At 49.4% G+C, this 13,801-nt stretch overlaps 2 protein-coding genes, 1 long non-coding RNA gene and 1 other non-coding gene across 7 annotated transcripts in view; 1 reads left to right on the top strand and 3 right to left on the bottom strand.

The window, feature by feature from the left end:
* AP2B1 (adaptor related protein complex 2 subunit beta 1) overlaps positions 1–7,213 on the bottom strand; it is a 77,474-nt gene extending 70,261 nt beyond the window's left edge. For 2 of the 4 annotated variants that reach the window (XM_071447944.1, XM_071447947.1), the window contains exons 1-3: positions 7,074–7,213; positions 2,857–2,914; positions 798–903 (exon numbers count right to left, since the gene is read on the bottom strand). In XM_071447944.1, the coding sequence (XP_071304045.1) occupies positions 798–903; positions 2,857–2,893 (143 nt within the window). In that variant the 5' untranslated portion in view covers positions 2,894–2,914; positions 7,074–7,213. Of the gene's footprint in view, positions 1–797; positions 904–2,856; positions 2,915–6,980 lie in introns of all 4 variants that reach the window. The other 2 variants (XM_071447946.1, XM_071447945.1) reach the window with 2 other exon arrangements.
* On the top strand, positions 7,201–10,964 carry PEX12 (peroxisomal biogenesis factor 12). The gene is made up of 3 exons (XM_071447951.1): positions 7,201–7,403; positions 7,767–8,311; positions 9,134–10,964. The coding sequence occupies exons 1-3, from the start codon at positions 7,278–7,280 to the stop codon at positions 9,531–9,533; spliced, it is 1,071 nt and encodes a 356-aa protein (XP_071304052.1). The 5' UTR covers positions 7,201–7,277; the 3' UTR covers positions 9,534–10,964.
* An 856-nt stretch (positions 10,965–11,820) lies between these two features.
* LOC139600079 (uncharacterized) lies at positions 11,821–13,281 on the bottom strand. The gene is made up of 2 exons (XR_011682407.1): positions 12,971–13,281; positions 11,821–12,233 (listed from the first exon to the last, which is right to left on the bottom strand). It is a non-coding gene; the product is annotated as an uncharacterized lncRNA (long non-coding RNA).
* Positions 12,682–12,779, bottom strand: LOC139600226 (Z30 small nucleolar RNA). Its single transcript, XR_011682451.1, has one exon. It is a non-coding gene; the product is annotated as a Z30 small nucleolar RNA (small nucleolar RNA).
* Positions 13,282–13,801: the final 520 nt, after the last annotated feature.

Here is a 13,801-nt window from a genome sequence, read left to right as displayed (position 1 = left end):
CCAGAGTGATTAGAAGCTTAAACACTGACAAGCTGAGCTTCACTCAAATGTCAAGCAGCCATCTGTAAACAGCACTGCAGAATAACACAGGAAGTTACACAAAGATTCTGCAGCTCCCAGGTTTGCTGTGGGGATCTAAAGGTGATGGGTAAATGCTGCTGGCAGGAAAGATTAGGGTATTTTTCCCTTTCAGTTTATATGTTCCTTCATTCTATGATGAAGTCATGATGCTGAATTTGCAAGCTTATATTGATTTCCGTGGCAACAGACCAGGCTGCTGTGAACTCAGAATTACTGATTCTCTGCTGGGCTCCAGGAACAGAGGGAGAAAGGGAGAAAGCATTCATCCAGGTTTTTCTTGTTCTCTCAGAAAACAGTACTGGGGACAGTAAATGCCAGTGTCCTTCAGCTGCAGTAAGACACAGGTTCAATTTTAACATCAGCCTTTTTAAAATGCAGCTTAAATTTATGCTGTGCCAGATAAGGCTAAGAAAAAGTTGAAATTACCTTTGTAACATTAAAATCCAGGACAGCAAGCAGCAAGAAAACATCACCTAAAGTGCCACACAAAATGGATGAATTCTGGGTGTGCTTTAAATAAAATGGGCTCTTGGCACTGAGCTAAACCCACACTGAAAACAGTTGTTTCTCTTGCTTTCAGTGACAGCAAGGAGTTTGAGACACCTGTGACTGAGGCACAGCACAGGCAGGGACACAGCCATCCTCAGCTGTTCCATGTGTCACCACACCTGAGTCCCAGGACAACCTGAGCTGCCACAGGTACAAACTGCTTTTACCTGACATCCTTCCCCACAGTCATGGCTGCAATAACCTTCTTTACAGCTTCTTTCCTCTTCTCTTTCTTTTCATTGTTGAGTTCAGCCTTCAGTTCAAAAATCTCTCCTGGCAGAAGGAAAAAAAAAAAAAAAACAGATTAAACCTCTCAGGAGAAGAAAAGGGTCTTGTTTTAGGGGTAATTCAAGAGTGAATTTTTGCTTTCTTGGCCTTTTATGGGAATCATAAAACTGCTCCAGCTGCACTTGGAAGCTGTCAGACCTTGTGCAGAACATGGTTCAGTGAGAAGCAAAGCTGCAACACTCCAGGGACTGATATGACTCCACCTTGCAGAGGAAAATGCCACAAACAAGAACCACGCTGCGTGTGGCAGCTCTCCCACCTCCAGGACACCAAATCACATCCCTGGAGCATCTGTTTCTCTGAGGCAACCATTACATAACCAGCATGAAAAGATACTTGGAGATGCCAGATTCGTGCCTGCAAGAAACAAACTAAGCTAGGAATTTTGCCCAGACTTTTTTAAGTTTTGCTCATCATTGAAAGCTTCCTCAGAAAGTTGGAGTGGAGCCCAAATGCTGTGGTTCCTGAAACAGGACAGCATGTGTTTAGTCCAGTGGAAAAAAGCTAAAAAGACAGAGCTACCCTGCATGAAACAGAGTCTGTCTGGATTCCAAGGCTCCCAAAGCAGCATTAATTCCTCCAGATATGACTGTGTAGAAAGCCAGTTCAGGCTGGGTCACCAAAGTGGCAATCAAGTTATAAAATAAAACAAGATGTGCAAGAGGCTGTTTATCAGGCCTGCTCCAGGCAGAGCCAGTGGTATGAGAAGGATAATGCTCCCAACAGACAGACAGACAGATAGACAGCTTTCCTCAGGAAGGACAGCCAGCAGCATTCCCACTGGGAGCCACAGCCTGAGCACATGTTACAAATATCCAAATATCCCTGACAAGCTCTAGCACCAACTTCCCATTCCTACACTTGCTCAGAGCAGCAGCACTAATTAAAATTTGACACAGAGAGACTGCCAGGGACTCCAAAAAAGAAGAGAAGCTGCTGCAGTGCAGAGACCACTCGTCATCCCTCCTGCCTGAGGAAGAGCCTGGCATTACTCACCCAGAGCTCCTGCCCTGGAGCAGAGCTGAGACAGCTCCAGCTCTCACCCAGCCCAGACTGGCTCCCTGCAGCCAGCCCACAAAAACCTGCCTTCAGCTCTGAACTTGCAGAGTTACTCCTCTGAAAGATGTCAACTGCATTAGGTTCATTGATGAGCTCATTGTGAAGCTTAATGACACATAAATACATCAACAGTGTGGGTTTTTTCACTGGCAGGCATTCAGAGGGAGCACTCAGCCATTTTGCAAAGGAGAGGTTAATGCAAACCATTTTCCACATCTGCTGGAGAATGATCAGGCTTAAATTGCACTCAGCAACAGTGTTTTGTTCAAGAACAGGTTAGAAAATCTGCCTGGGACAGTTTCAGCAGAACAAGCCCTGCCCTGAAGCAGCTGAATGGGTAAAGTGATCCCCAAAAGCCTTTCCAGGATTCCCATTTTTAAGGGCAGCAGCTTGTCCTGAGGTGAGGTAACCACCACACCTGCAGTGAAGGCACAAGAAAGTCAAACAGTGCACCTGCAGCTTTGGAGAAAATGGAAGCAGGAAAACCCTTTATGTTTGCTTGATGTATATATCCAAAATATTAAATTCCCCACATCAGCTTCATCCTGTGATGCCCAGATGAACAACCATCCCTAGCCTGGCACCTGTTAGCCCATAACCAGAACTTTGTCTCTGCACTCAAATCCCATTGCTTTGCTTTCTGATCCTTGAAAAAACAGCAATTTGGGTCATTTTGTGAATCACAAAAACGTGTAATACCCCAGCTTTGTCTTTTGTCACCATGTGACCTACTTTGGAAGTTCCTCCCTGGATGATTAAGAAGAGAAACAGGGACAGAGCTACCAGAAAAGCACACAAGTTCTCCTGCATGCAGTTAAAAAAGCTGTGTAAAAATAACCACCCACCACCTCCAATCCACTGCACCAGCTCAACACCAACCTTTTTTATTGGTTGTGAAATATTTGGAGTCCGTCATGGTTCCAGTTCCTTAAAACACCTGAGAATATGAGGAATAAAAAAAGAACAAGTCAGCTCCAAATGCAGTTTGGTGACAACAGCCAGTTTGTGAGGCAGGAACTCGAGCAAGGACGGTTGGTGAGTGAAGGAGGAAGCAAAAGCTTCACATCCACAGGCACGAGTTCCCCAATCTTCATCCTGCACCTGCTGCTGGTTTTACTTGGCAAAGGCAGGGATTTAAATGGCTTGGTAAAAACACAACAGTGGAGCTCAGCCCAGCTTCCTAAATTCTCAGTCTCAGCAGGCAAAAGGTATTTTTTGAACTCCTTATAACCAGCAGATGCTGGTGTGCTCTGCAGCTGTCTTTCCTGGGTACACAGATTCATTTTCCAAGGAAAAGCACATCCAGTGTCTCGCCTGGCAGGAGAAGTCCATGTTTCAGACAAAGGAAACTGTCATCTCATCTCCCCCTAACGATATCTGCCTGTGCTGCATCTGATGGAAGGCACAATTAACCCCACTTGCAACACCCACCCCCAGGCCTTTCATTGCTTTCCCTCCTTTTGTTCCCAGCAGATGCAAAACAGTGGTTTTTGGTTTTTTTTTTTGAAAAGAGAAACCATTACTTTTCAGTTTTCTCAAGCTTGAAATTGAAATATTTCTCTGCCAAGATCTGACATCCCACCTCTGAGACACACACACAGAGCTCATTATTTCAGTGCTTCTCTGTTTTTTTTGGTTTGGTTGTGTTTTTTTTTTTTTTTTTTTTTGTGGATGGAAAAATGCTGTTGGAGCAGCAAATGCTCAGCAGAGCCACAAGAGTGGTCTCACCAGTACTTCTCTTGCTCCACAGAACTAAATTAATGCCTTGGAATACAGGGATTGCCCAAACATATGTGGATATCCATAATTTCATTCTTACAATTGCTAGCTCTGTGACAAATATAAAGCAATTTTCAAAACAAGCAGAGGACTGGGCACTTTTACTGCTTTTGATGAAAGTCTGTATCAATGCTAGGAACTATGACCCTAAAACCATCTCAAAAAGGATTTTATCATTTTTTTCCTCCTTGTTGTATCTTTTTGGCCCCAATTCCCCTTTTCTTACACATCCTTCCATGACCTTACAGGCTGCCAGCAAAGCAGTAAATCATCTGTTCCCTAAATGCTGCCTGTCTTGCCTCTAAACCCTGCAGGTCTTGCTGGCTCAGCAGCAAAAGGACCAGCACAGCTCTGAACTCAGGACTGCCCAGCAGTGCAATCCAACTGTTCTTCCTTAACCCTTTCCTCCCTCATCCCTTCACCAACCCCAATGCCATCACCATCCACCTGGATCAGCTGAACACCCCAGCAGTTGAATTCCCAGCAGCTGCTGAGGGGCACTGCCCCAATTTCCACCCTTTTTTCATGGGATCATCCTGTCCAGTTGCCAAACATCTGGATGAGGATCAACCTGTTGCTTTTCCCAGCTTGCTGGAGCTGCTGCCTGCCCTGTTTCCACCTCATCCAATTAGGCTGAATGACTGGGTTTGCTTTGATTTCTCTCCCTTTCTGCTCCTGCCAAGCCTGTGGAGACAGCTCTGGAAACACATTCCTCGTGCAGAGGAGGTTTAACCTCTTTCCAAAACAGAGGCTGGGTTGGGAAAGCCACAATGAGTGTAATTTTTCCAGCAAAAATCTCACAGCCCCTCCCTGAAAGCAGAGGCTGCTGTGGAGCTTGTATTGTAATTAAAATCAGAGCCTGTGTTCAGCTGCAACATTATTGCTGACAGAGTCCTTCGGGTTTGAGCTCAGCTTAAAAGGAAGACTTAAAATGTTTTTCTCTGCCAGAGTATTTGGCACAGTGCCATGCAAAAAGCACTGAATGTGGCCTCGATGTTCTTTGTTTGCATTATGTGGGGATTTGTCATCCAGGGTCACATCTCAGCTGAGCTACTCTAATACAGCTTTAGCTGGGGCCAGAGCAGCAGATTAGAAAGAAAATAGAGGGGGGGAGGAAAAAACCCAACCCAAACACCATAAACATCAGCCCAGTTGAATAAAGCTACACACAGAGAGGAAGGAACCCTGCTGCATTTCAGAGACGGTCATTAAACCCCAAGGGCAGCACATTATGTTGTTTTCCTCCTTTCAGATATTGTTGTTTTTCTCCTTTCATATACTTGGAAACATGAAAAATCCTAGAAACACTCAGACAGGGCCAAGCATAGCTCATGGCTCCTCTGATGGATGCAAATGAGAGGTGCCTTAGGTGAATAACCAACCTGCCCTACTCCATGTGCAGCTCAGGAAAAAGCTCCTTTTCTCACAAGCACCCAGATTGCTGCTTCATGTGTGTCAGAGCTTGCTTTGCACACTGTTCAGAGACAGCCTGCCAGCAGCACTGGGTATTATCTCATCACTAACAATCTCAGCGTGCTTTACAGCAAATGGAACCAGATATTTCAAACACTGCTGTTTGTGTGACTGCAGAAAATGCCAGCTCCTTGTAAATCTAAAACCAAGGTAAATTAGAACATCGTGAACAGCCTTGTATTTTCAGAAGAAAAATCTGCTTTAGACTGCCCCCTCCTCACTATTGTTCTGTGCTGAGACAGAAACAGGTAAGAGGTGCTCAAAGCTGACAGCAAAAGGCTCCTCCTGATCCAACCCCAGCAAATGAGAAGAGATGAGAGGGAGGAATGGCTCCAGAAAGCTCCAGCAATGCTCAGTGCTACCAACAGTGCCTTGACATTTCAATACAGACTGAACCAAAGCAGGATAAGCCTCCTCAGCCCAAACCCACACAGAAAACCTGACCCTGTGTCTGAGCAACACCTGCTTGACCCCACACATGATTCCAGTCAGCCTGACCCACTCCCAAGCACTGATCCCACACAGGAGGGGGGCAGGTTTAAGGGCCTTGGGATTAAGGCAAGCTCCTGGACATTGAAACCATCAATCCCTAAATCTCTCCAGTGATCCCTGGTTTAACTCCAGTGGAAGTGGTGCCACCCATTTTTCCTGGAAAGCCTCTCAAGGAGCTGTGTGACAGCCCAAGCGTGGCCCAGGGCCACTGGAGAGCCAGGAAGACAAACAGAGCAATGGAACCTGGATGGCAGAGGGGGAGCTGTGCCTGCAGCCCTGAACTTGTGCTGGCACCAGGATTTTGTTCCCATCCTGGGGACCAAACACCCCCTTGGTGGTGCCCATTCCCTGGAAGCCCCATCCCAGCCCCTCCCACACCTCCAGCAGGACTCCCAGCACCCACCCACCCTTCACTGGCATCCCAGTTCCCCCCTCAAGCCCCCTGCCCACCAGCCCTTCCCCCTCAGCACCATTCCCCAGATCTCTCCCAGTACGCCCCAGTCACAGGAGCATTCCCCACAAATCCCAGTTCCCCTCCCCAGCACTCCCAGTCCCTCTCAGCACCCAGCCCTTATCCCTGTTTGCTCCCACCTTGCAATACTCATTCCCATCCCACCAAGGCCCATCCCAGTCCAATCCTTCACCCCAGACCAGTGTCTCCTTCCAGGACCCACTGACCCTGCTCCTCTCACCCCTCCATCTCCTCTGCAACCACCTGCCCAGTCCTCCCTGTGGCCTCTTCCAGCACATCACCAGAGCCACTCCCAGTGCCTCACCAGCGACTCTCCCATTCCATTCCAGTTCCCCCCTCCTAGTACCCCTCCCACCCTCCCAGTGCCCCTCACCTCCCCCAGTGCCCCCTCCCACCCTATCCCAGTTCCCTTTCCCAGTACCCCTCACCTCCTCCCAGTACCCCCTCCCAATGCCCCCCTGTGCCCCTTCCCACCTTATCCCAGTTCCTCCTCCCAGTGCCCCCTCCACTTTATCCCAGTTCCCTCTCCCAGTGCCCCTTCCCACCTACACCAGTCCCCCCACCCCTGGTCTCCCCCCGCTATCCCCTCCCAGCGCTCTCCCATCATCCTCCAGCCCTTCCCTGAGCAGTTTCTCTCCCCTCCCTATCCCAGTTCCCCCCAGTCCCTCACACCTCCTCCCACCATCCCCTCCCAGCACCCTCCCCACCCTATGGCGGCACCCCAGCACTGCCCTCACCCCTCCCAGCGCCCCCTCAGCCCCTCCTAATTTCCCAGCAGTATCCGTACCCGCCCTGCCGCAGTGTCCCGCCGCTGACCCTCACCATCCCCCGTGTCCCTCCCGTCCCCTCAGCCCCGGCCCCACTCACGGACCGGACTCACCGCTGCGGGGGCGGCGGCGGAACCGGAAGCGGAGGGGCCGGGCGGACTTGGATCAGCGAGATCAAACCCTCCCCGCCCAGAGCGGCCGCGCCCCGCCACCATAGAGCGGCGGCAGCGGGCGGAGCGCCGGCGGCCCGCGCTTCCGGGAGGCGGGGCGGGGCCGGGCCGCGGCGCCCCCTGGCGGCGGGGCGGTGTGGCGGTGTCATGGCGGAAGTGGGCGCTCACCTCACGGCCGCCCCGGCCGGTGAGGAGCGGCCGTCCGTGTTCGAGGCGGTGGCCCAGGACAGCCTGATGGCCGCCGTGAAACCCGCCCTGCAGCACCTGGTCAAGGTGAGCCTGAGGGTGAGGGTGAAGGGAGAGGAGGGAGGGCTGGCGTGCAACTCCGGCCGCATTCGCAGGCAGCGGGACAGTTGTGAGCCACCTGGGTTTGAGAATTAGAGGCGTCGTTTACTTCTGCTGTGATTTATAACTTAGCATTTTACTCTGCCTTCAGGTCCTTCCCTGTGAGGGTGGGGAGGCCTTGGCGCAGAGAAGCTATGGCCGCCCCATCCCTGAGGGTGTTGAAATCCAAATTGGACGGGGCTTGGAGCACAGGGATAGTAAAAGGTGCCTGGCTGGAACCAGATGATCTTTAATGCTCCTTCCAACCCAAACCGCTCTGATTCCTTTTGGTTTGTGTCCGTTTTGCAACAGGTGCTTGCTGAGTCCAATCCTGCCCGGTACGGGTTCCTCTGGCGGTGGTTTGATGAGATTTACGTCCTTCTGGATTTGCTGCTCCAGCAGCACTACCTGGCCAGGTGCAGCGCCTCCTTCTCTGAGAACTTCTATAGCATGAAGAGGATCCCCATGGGAAACGGCAAACGGCAACCTCTGGCCACAGCTGGCCTGCCAAAGAGGCACCACTGGAAATCTCTGCTCCTGCTGGTTCTTGTTCCTTACCTGAAAGGAAAGCTGGAGAAACTGGTGTCCAGCCTGAGGGAAGAGGATGAATACTCCATCCACCCTCCCTCATCATCCTGGAAGCGCTTCTATAGAGCCTTTCTAGCTGCCTACCCCTATGTGAACATGACCTGGGAGGGCTGGTTTCTTATCCAGCAGCTGTGCTACATCCTGGGCAAGGCTGAGCATCATTCCCCCTTGCTGAAGCTGGCTGGTGTCCGCCTGGTCAGGCTGACTGCAGAGGATATCCAGGCCCTGGAGAAGAAATGGGCTGAAAGCACCTCAAGTCAAACACACAGGTATGGCAGAACCTGGCTCAGGTGTTGTTCTCCAGGGGGCTCTGTGGGTGTGTAAATTTAGAGGTGATGCTGCAAGGTAAAAGTGCCTTGTTCTCCAAAAGTTCAAGATGAAAGTTCACACTGACAAAATAGGCTCCAAAAGGGTGTCTATGTATAAATAAGGAAACCAGTAGCAGGGATTAGCTTGAAACGATTTTGTGGTAATAAAATTTCAGACTTTGGGGGTGTTTTTGGGCATGCAAGCCTTTATTCTGTTCAGTCTTCCCCTGCACTTTTCCAGCAAAGGAGGTGCAGCAGTTGCAGCAATGTTGCTGAAAGGATTGAAAGTTATTTCTTTGATTTTCCTAAGCAGCAGCTAGTCATGGCCACACTGAATACCCTGTGAAATGGTGACCTGGAGTGAAACACTCTGTGCTCCAGGATCCTTTAATCCAAATTATTCTGATTTAGACTTCTGAAAAAAAACCAAGATTTGGATTTCCTTAAAATAAAAACAAGAATCCAAAACATCCTAATAAGTGCAAACATAGGGACACAGTGACCAACTAATTTAGCATTAAGGAGCTGTATGAAGCAGTCACTCCCCAGGTGCTTTTCCCCATGGTTTCTAGATGGATAAATGTGCAGCAGTAACCATCTTGGATCTTCCTTCAAATAAAAATCTGAAACATCCTAATGAGTGCAAACATGGGACACAGTGACCAACTAATTTAGCATTAAGGAGCTGTATGAAGCTGTCACTCCCCAGGTGCTTTTCCCCATGGTTTCTAGATGGATAAATGTGCAGCAGTAACCATCTCTCCCTGCTTCTCTCTGCTGCAGCCTTTCCTCTCGAGTGCAGTTGGCCCTGAAGAGGGCTCTGGGTGCCGTTGCCCTCTCGCTGTCCACCGGCCTGTCCGTCAGCGTCTTCTTCCTCCAGTTCCTGGACTGGTGGTACTCCTCAGAAAACCAGGAGACCATCAAGTCCCTGACAGCCCTCCCCACCCCTCCACCTCCTGTGCACCTGGATCACGAGCCCAGCTCAGCTGTCCTGCCCAGCCTGAAGTCCGTGTGCCCGCTGTGCCGCAAGGTGCGCGTCAACGCCACGGCCCTGGCCACGTCCGGCTTCGTGTTCTGCTACCGCTGTGCCCACGGCTTTGTGAAGGCTCACCAGCGCTGCCCAGTCACGGGCTATGCCACAGAGCTGCAGCACCTGGTCAAACTCTACTCCCCTGAGAGCTGAAGGGCTCCCAGGAGCCTCCAGCAGCTCTTTGGACATGCCATGGAAGGCTTCAAACAGCTCCTCGGTGAGCTCTGCAGCACTCGGTGGCTCATCGGCTTTGCTGCCTTTGCACGTTCTGGCAATGCTCTGCCCTTTGTTGATAAGCTGTTCAAACATCCTGGAAGTTGCAGAGGTATCACACAGCCCCAGCCTGTCAGCCAGCACAGAAATGCCTTAAAAGACAAGCTGAAAGGGAGAAAACATTAATTTGGATAAGAGGAATGCAGATGTGAGGATCAAAGACCAGCACTGGTGCTGCTGGAGGGCATGAGCCAGCAAATTAAAGAGGTAGGGAAATTCTCCAGGCAGGTTTTTCTTCCCTAGGCAGCTTCCCAGGCCCTTGTGCTGCCCAGGGTGAGCTCTGGCTTTGTCAGAGGTGGAGACAGGCTTAAACCTCTGCTCTTCAGCCTCCTGCATTTTCAGGCTCTTCACCTTGGAATTGAGAACATCACCCTCCTAATTCCCATCAACAGTTCCAAATTAAGACTTTTGACTGTTTAAGGGAACACGATGGACAAGAGGAATGTGACATTTTCTGCACAAGAGAGAAAATGACAAACCAGATTAAAACAAACTCCCAACTGATGAGAATGATTTATTGTTAAATAAGTCTTTGCATTAATTATTATCTGCTTTTATAAAGCAAAATTCTTTCTTGATTGAGAACCTAATTTAATTCTTTTCTGGTTATTGGAAAAACACTTTGCTCCTCTGGGGGCTCTATTTACATAAGAGAGACAAGACTAAAGCTGCTTTCATCTTTCCATGTGATGGTAGTGGATGTAAGTTTAGCATTTTGTAGGCTGGGAATCTTTAATGTCTGAGCATTACATTGCAATTATTCCAGTCCCGGCCATGTAGCACATTCATATCAGAACAAAACATCCTTCCACTGAACACAGGAGGAAAGAAAAGCTGTGTGGCATGGCTGGCTCTTGCTTTCCAGCTGATTTTTCAGATGGAAGGCTGTTTTCCTGACTCTAGGGAGCAGCAGTGCTCCAGATATCACGGTGACAGGGCTTAGAGAATACAAGAGCCAAGTTTCTGTGCAAAGTCCAGACCCCACTCTGGTCTTTCCAGATTAAGAGCTATCTCCTAACATTTAATCCACTGAACCAGGCATCTCATTTTCCCTCCACTTTAGCTCTGTTTCAGAAGATAAAAATCTCCAATATCCTCCTTCACTTCTAAGCAAAAGAGTAAGGTTATTGAATAATGTGGGAAAATGCAGTAATTTGAATCTTCCCCAAACCCCTAATAAATGAGATTTGTTCCTGATGTTTTATTATCTCTGTACACCTCCCTGACCCTTCTACCTGTGCCCCTGTGGAATAATAATAATAATAATAAAAACTGTCTCATTTCTCTCTTCTCCAGTAGGAATGGGGTCCATGAAGATACTCCTCTTCCTTTAGAGAGCCAGTAAGAACACACATGTCTTACTGGAAGAGAAATCACATCAAAGTGTGAGATTTTCTGAGGTTCCAAATCACTTTTTACTTTTTGTTAATGTCCTGCTGACTCCAGTGCAACAGCTCATTTAATTAAGCATTTGACTGATGATTGCTTTTCAGGATAGGTTTGTTTCCCTTTTATCCTTCCCATACTTTCCAAGTTACTTATCTGCTGCTCAGGGAGAAGCTGGGCAGGTGTGGGACACTCGCCCTCAGCACTGCAGGGCTCTTGGGGAGGTTCATCCTCCCTCTGATGCAGAATTCACTAACACACAGCAGTTATCTAATCCCACACTGCTCCAGGGCCTCTCCAGCTCCTCCTCCCAGGATTAATGCCCCTTCCTCTCCCCAAAATGTCCACATGCCAGGCCCTGGCTGCTTTCCACTCCTGCACAACCCCCTGTCCCTGCCAAACTTGGATTTGGCCACCTCCAGGACCTGCACAGAACCATCCACATCGAAGCCTCCCAGTTCTGAGCAGCTGTAATTTCTCCTTTACACATTAAATTGTCCTGCAAAGCTTAGCTGAGTAACAAGCATCAAACCCACCATGGTGGCAGGCTCAGCAGATACCTGGCACATTTCTTGTGTTCCTGGAGATGGCTGCAGGATGCCAGCTTGGATTTGACTCCTTTGAAACCTCCTGTCCTTAGCAGCCAATTAATACTCATTTGTCAGGTTTCTTGCCCTAAAACTAAGCTACAAAAGCAATTTGGGTTATAGAAAAATTCCCATTTATCTGCTTTTTAACTGCGTTCTTAAAACCATGATTGGCTAAGGATTGACAAGAGAAGTTTTTTCAGGGAGCACCAACTTTATTAAAGCAACCTTTGGACTTACATACCAATTTGTGATTTCTACAGAGTCATGTACCACATACACCCTCAGGATGCTTTGGTGTTGCTCAATACAATTTCATCAACATTAACAGCAGCACTGGAGTTGTTCAGTATCCACTGCCAGGACTTGACTTTGCAAGTCTTTAAAAAATTCTCTGGTGAACCTAAGGCACATTCACAGCTCATCAAGGCAGGGTTCAAAAAATTAGAGCATGAAGCAACTGAGCTTTTGCTATTTCCTTAACAGAAACAAAGTAGCTTCTCCTGTTAAGGGAAAACCACTGAAACATACTCCTAGGTGTATATTCCCCATGGATGCTTCTTTCTTCACAGGAAGAGAGAAATCAATATAAAGATGTCATCAGGACCTGGAAAAGAACAAAAAAACTGAATTAGAGAATAGCATCATCTCTTTTCCTAGGTCCTTCCCTCAACCCCAAAGGGGTTGCACTTCATGGAGAGTATTCCAAAAATACTCCTGGCTTCCTGCTGGGAAGCACTAAATGAGAATACAGCTGAATGAACTGCTAATGTGAGCTTCTACAGGACAGACAGCTCAGTCTGCACTGCACTAACAGAGGAGACACGGTGGCAGAGGATCTGGAGTTTGTGATCCATGGCACACACAGGAGATAAACCCACATCCCTCCCTCACTGCAAGCTCACACAATGCTGCAGCAATGAGTATTTGGGTTACTTTTCAAATCAAGGCTTTTTCTGCCGTTAAACTGCTAAAAACTCTTAGTATTTTTTTTAGGGTGCACCAAAGTTTCAAGGACAGCAAAGCTGTTCCCTGCAGACGAGCTTAGCCTAAAGTAGCTCAGAGAGAAGATTAGGTGATCATGCCCTGGTCAGAGCAGAGACACGGAGTCTCGGCAATACCAGTTCAGACTATACTTCGCTCATCATTGCTTCTGGGCAAATCTATGTGCCTCCAACAAGGAGCTGGCTCCCAAGCCCCCCTAGGAGGATGAAGCCCATGGAGCAGGGGGCAGAGGTGACATTCCTTCTACAGCTGAGCAGAAGCTGAGGACAGGTCACAGACTGGCATGCCAAAGTCAGCAGAGCAGTACTAGGCAAATTCAAGAGGAAAAAAGTGCCATACCTATAAATGCTGCTGCAGTCAGTGTCTCTCCAAGGCTCCAGAGGCCTGGTTGGATCCCTTCCTTCCCTCATCCCACACGTTTATACTCTCTTCCCATCTCCTTCCCTGTACCCTCCCCACCAGGTCCCTGCAGCTCTTCAGTCCCCAGTTCCTCTGCCCATGCCCATCCTACATCCCCCATGCTCCCAGATCTCAGTAAACCCCACATGCCCTACACCTCGGCCGGCTTCGGGCTCCTCAACCAGCCCCCAGAGCCGCTTCCGCGTCCCCTCACCCTCCATGTCCCCTTTCCCGCACACTCCGAGCCCTCAGCTGCCCCACCGCGGTCCCGCATCCCCCGGTGCCCCATATTCAATATCCCCTGTCCCGTCCCCCTCACGCCGCTCCGCTCCCGCAGGCCCGGCCGCGCCGGGGCAGAGCCGCCCTCTTCGCCCCACCCATCCGCTGGCAACAACCAATCACAACGCGCGGCTCTGCAGGTGGGAGCCAATAGGATTGCGCGCTAGAGGAGCTGGGGGCGGTGCGAGCGTTTCCCGCCCTGAGGGAGCCTGAGGGGGGCTGAGGGAGCGGGTGGTCCCTATTAGTGTAAAACGGGTTTTCCGTCCGTGTTTAGCGAAAAGAAATGCCAATAAATGGCTTTTGCAGAAGTTATTTCCCCCCTCAACTTCAGCAACAGTCAGTTAGTAGAACCTAGTTGCTCCAAAGAGAAGCTTTAGCGGGAGAAGGGAAACTTTGCCCTTCAATACCAATGGCATTTTGTCTTGGTGTCAGAGATGCTGGTTAGGTAAACCTGTGTAGAGGTAATGGAAAGTACTTTCGAAAGCCATGTTC

Source organism: Agelaius tricolor, unplaced genomic scaffold, assembly GCF_023055355.1.
Source record: "Agelaius tricolor isolate 1412-34295 unplaced genomic scaffold, bAgeTri1.0.p SCAF_25, whole genome shotgun sequence".
NCBI classification, from domain to species: domain Eukaryota; kingdom Metazoa; phylum Chordata; class Aves; order Passeriformes; family Icteridae; genus Agelaius; species Agelaius tricolor.
Note: the sequence above shows the minus strand (reverse complement) of the source record. Positions and strands in the feature narration are given on the sequence as shown.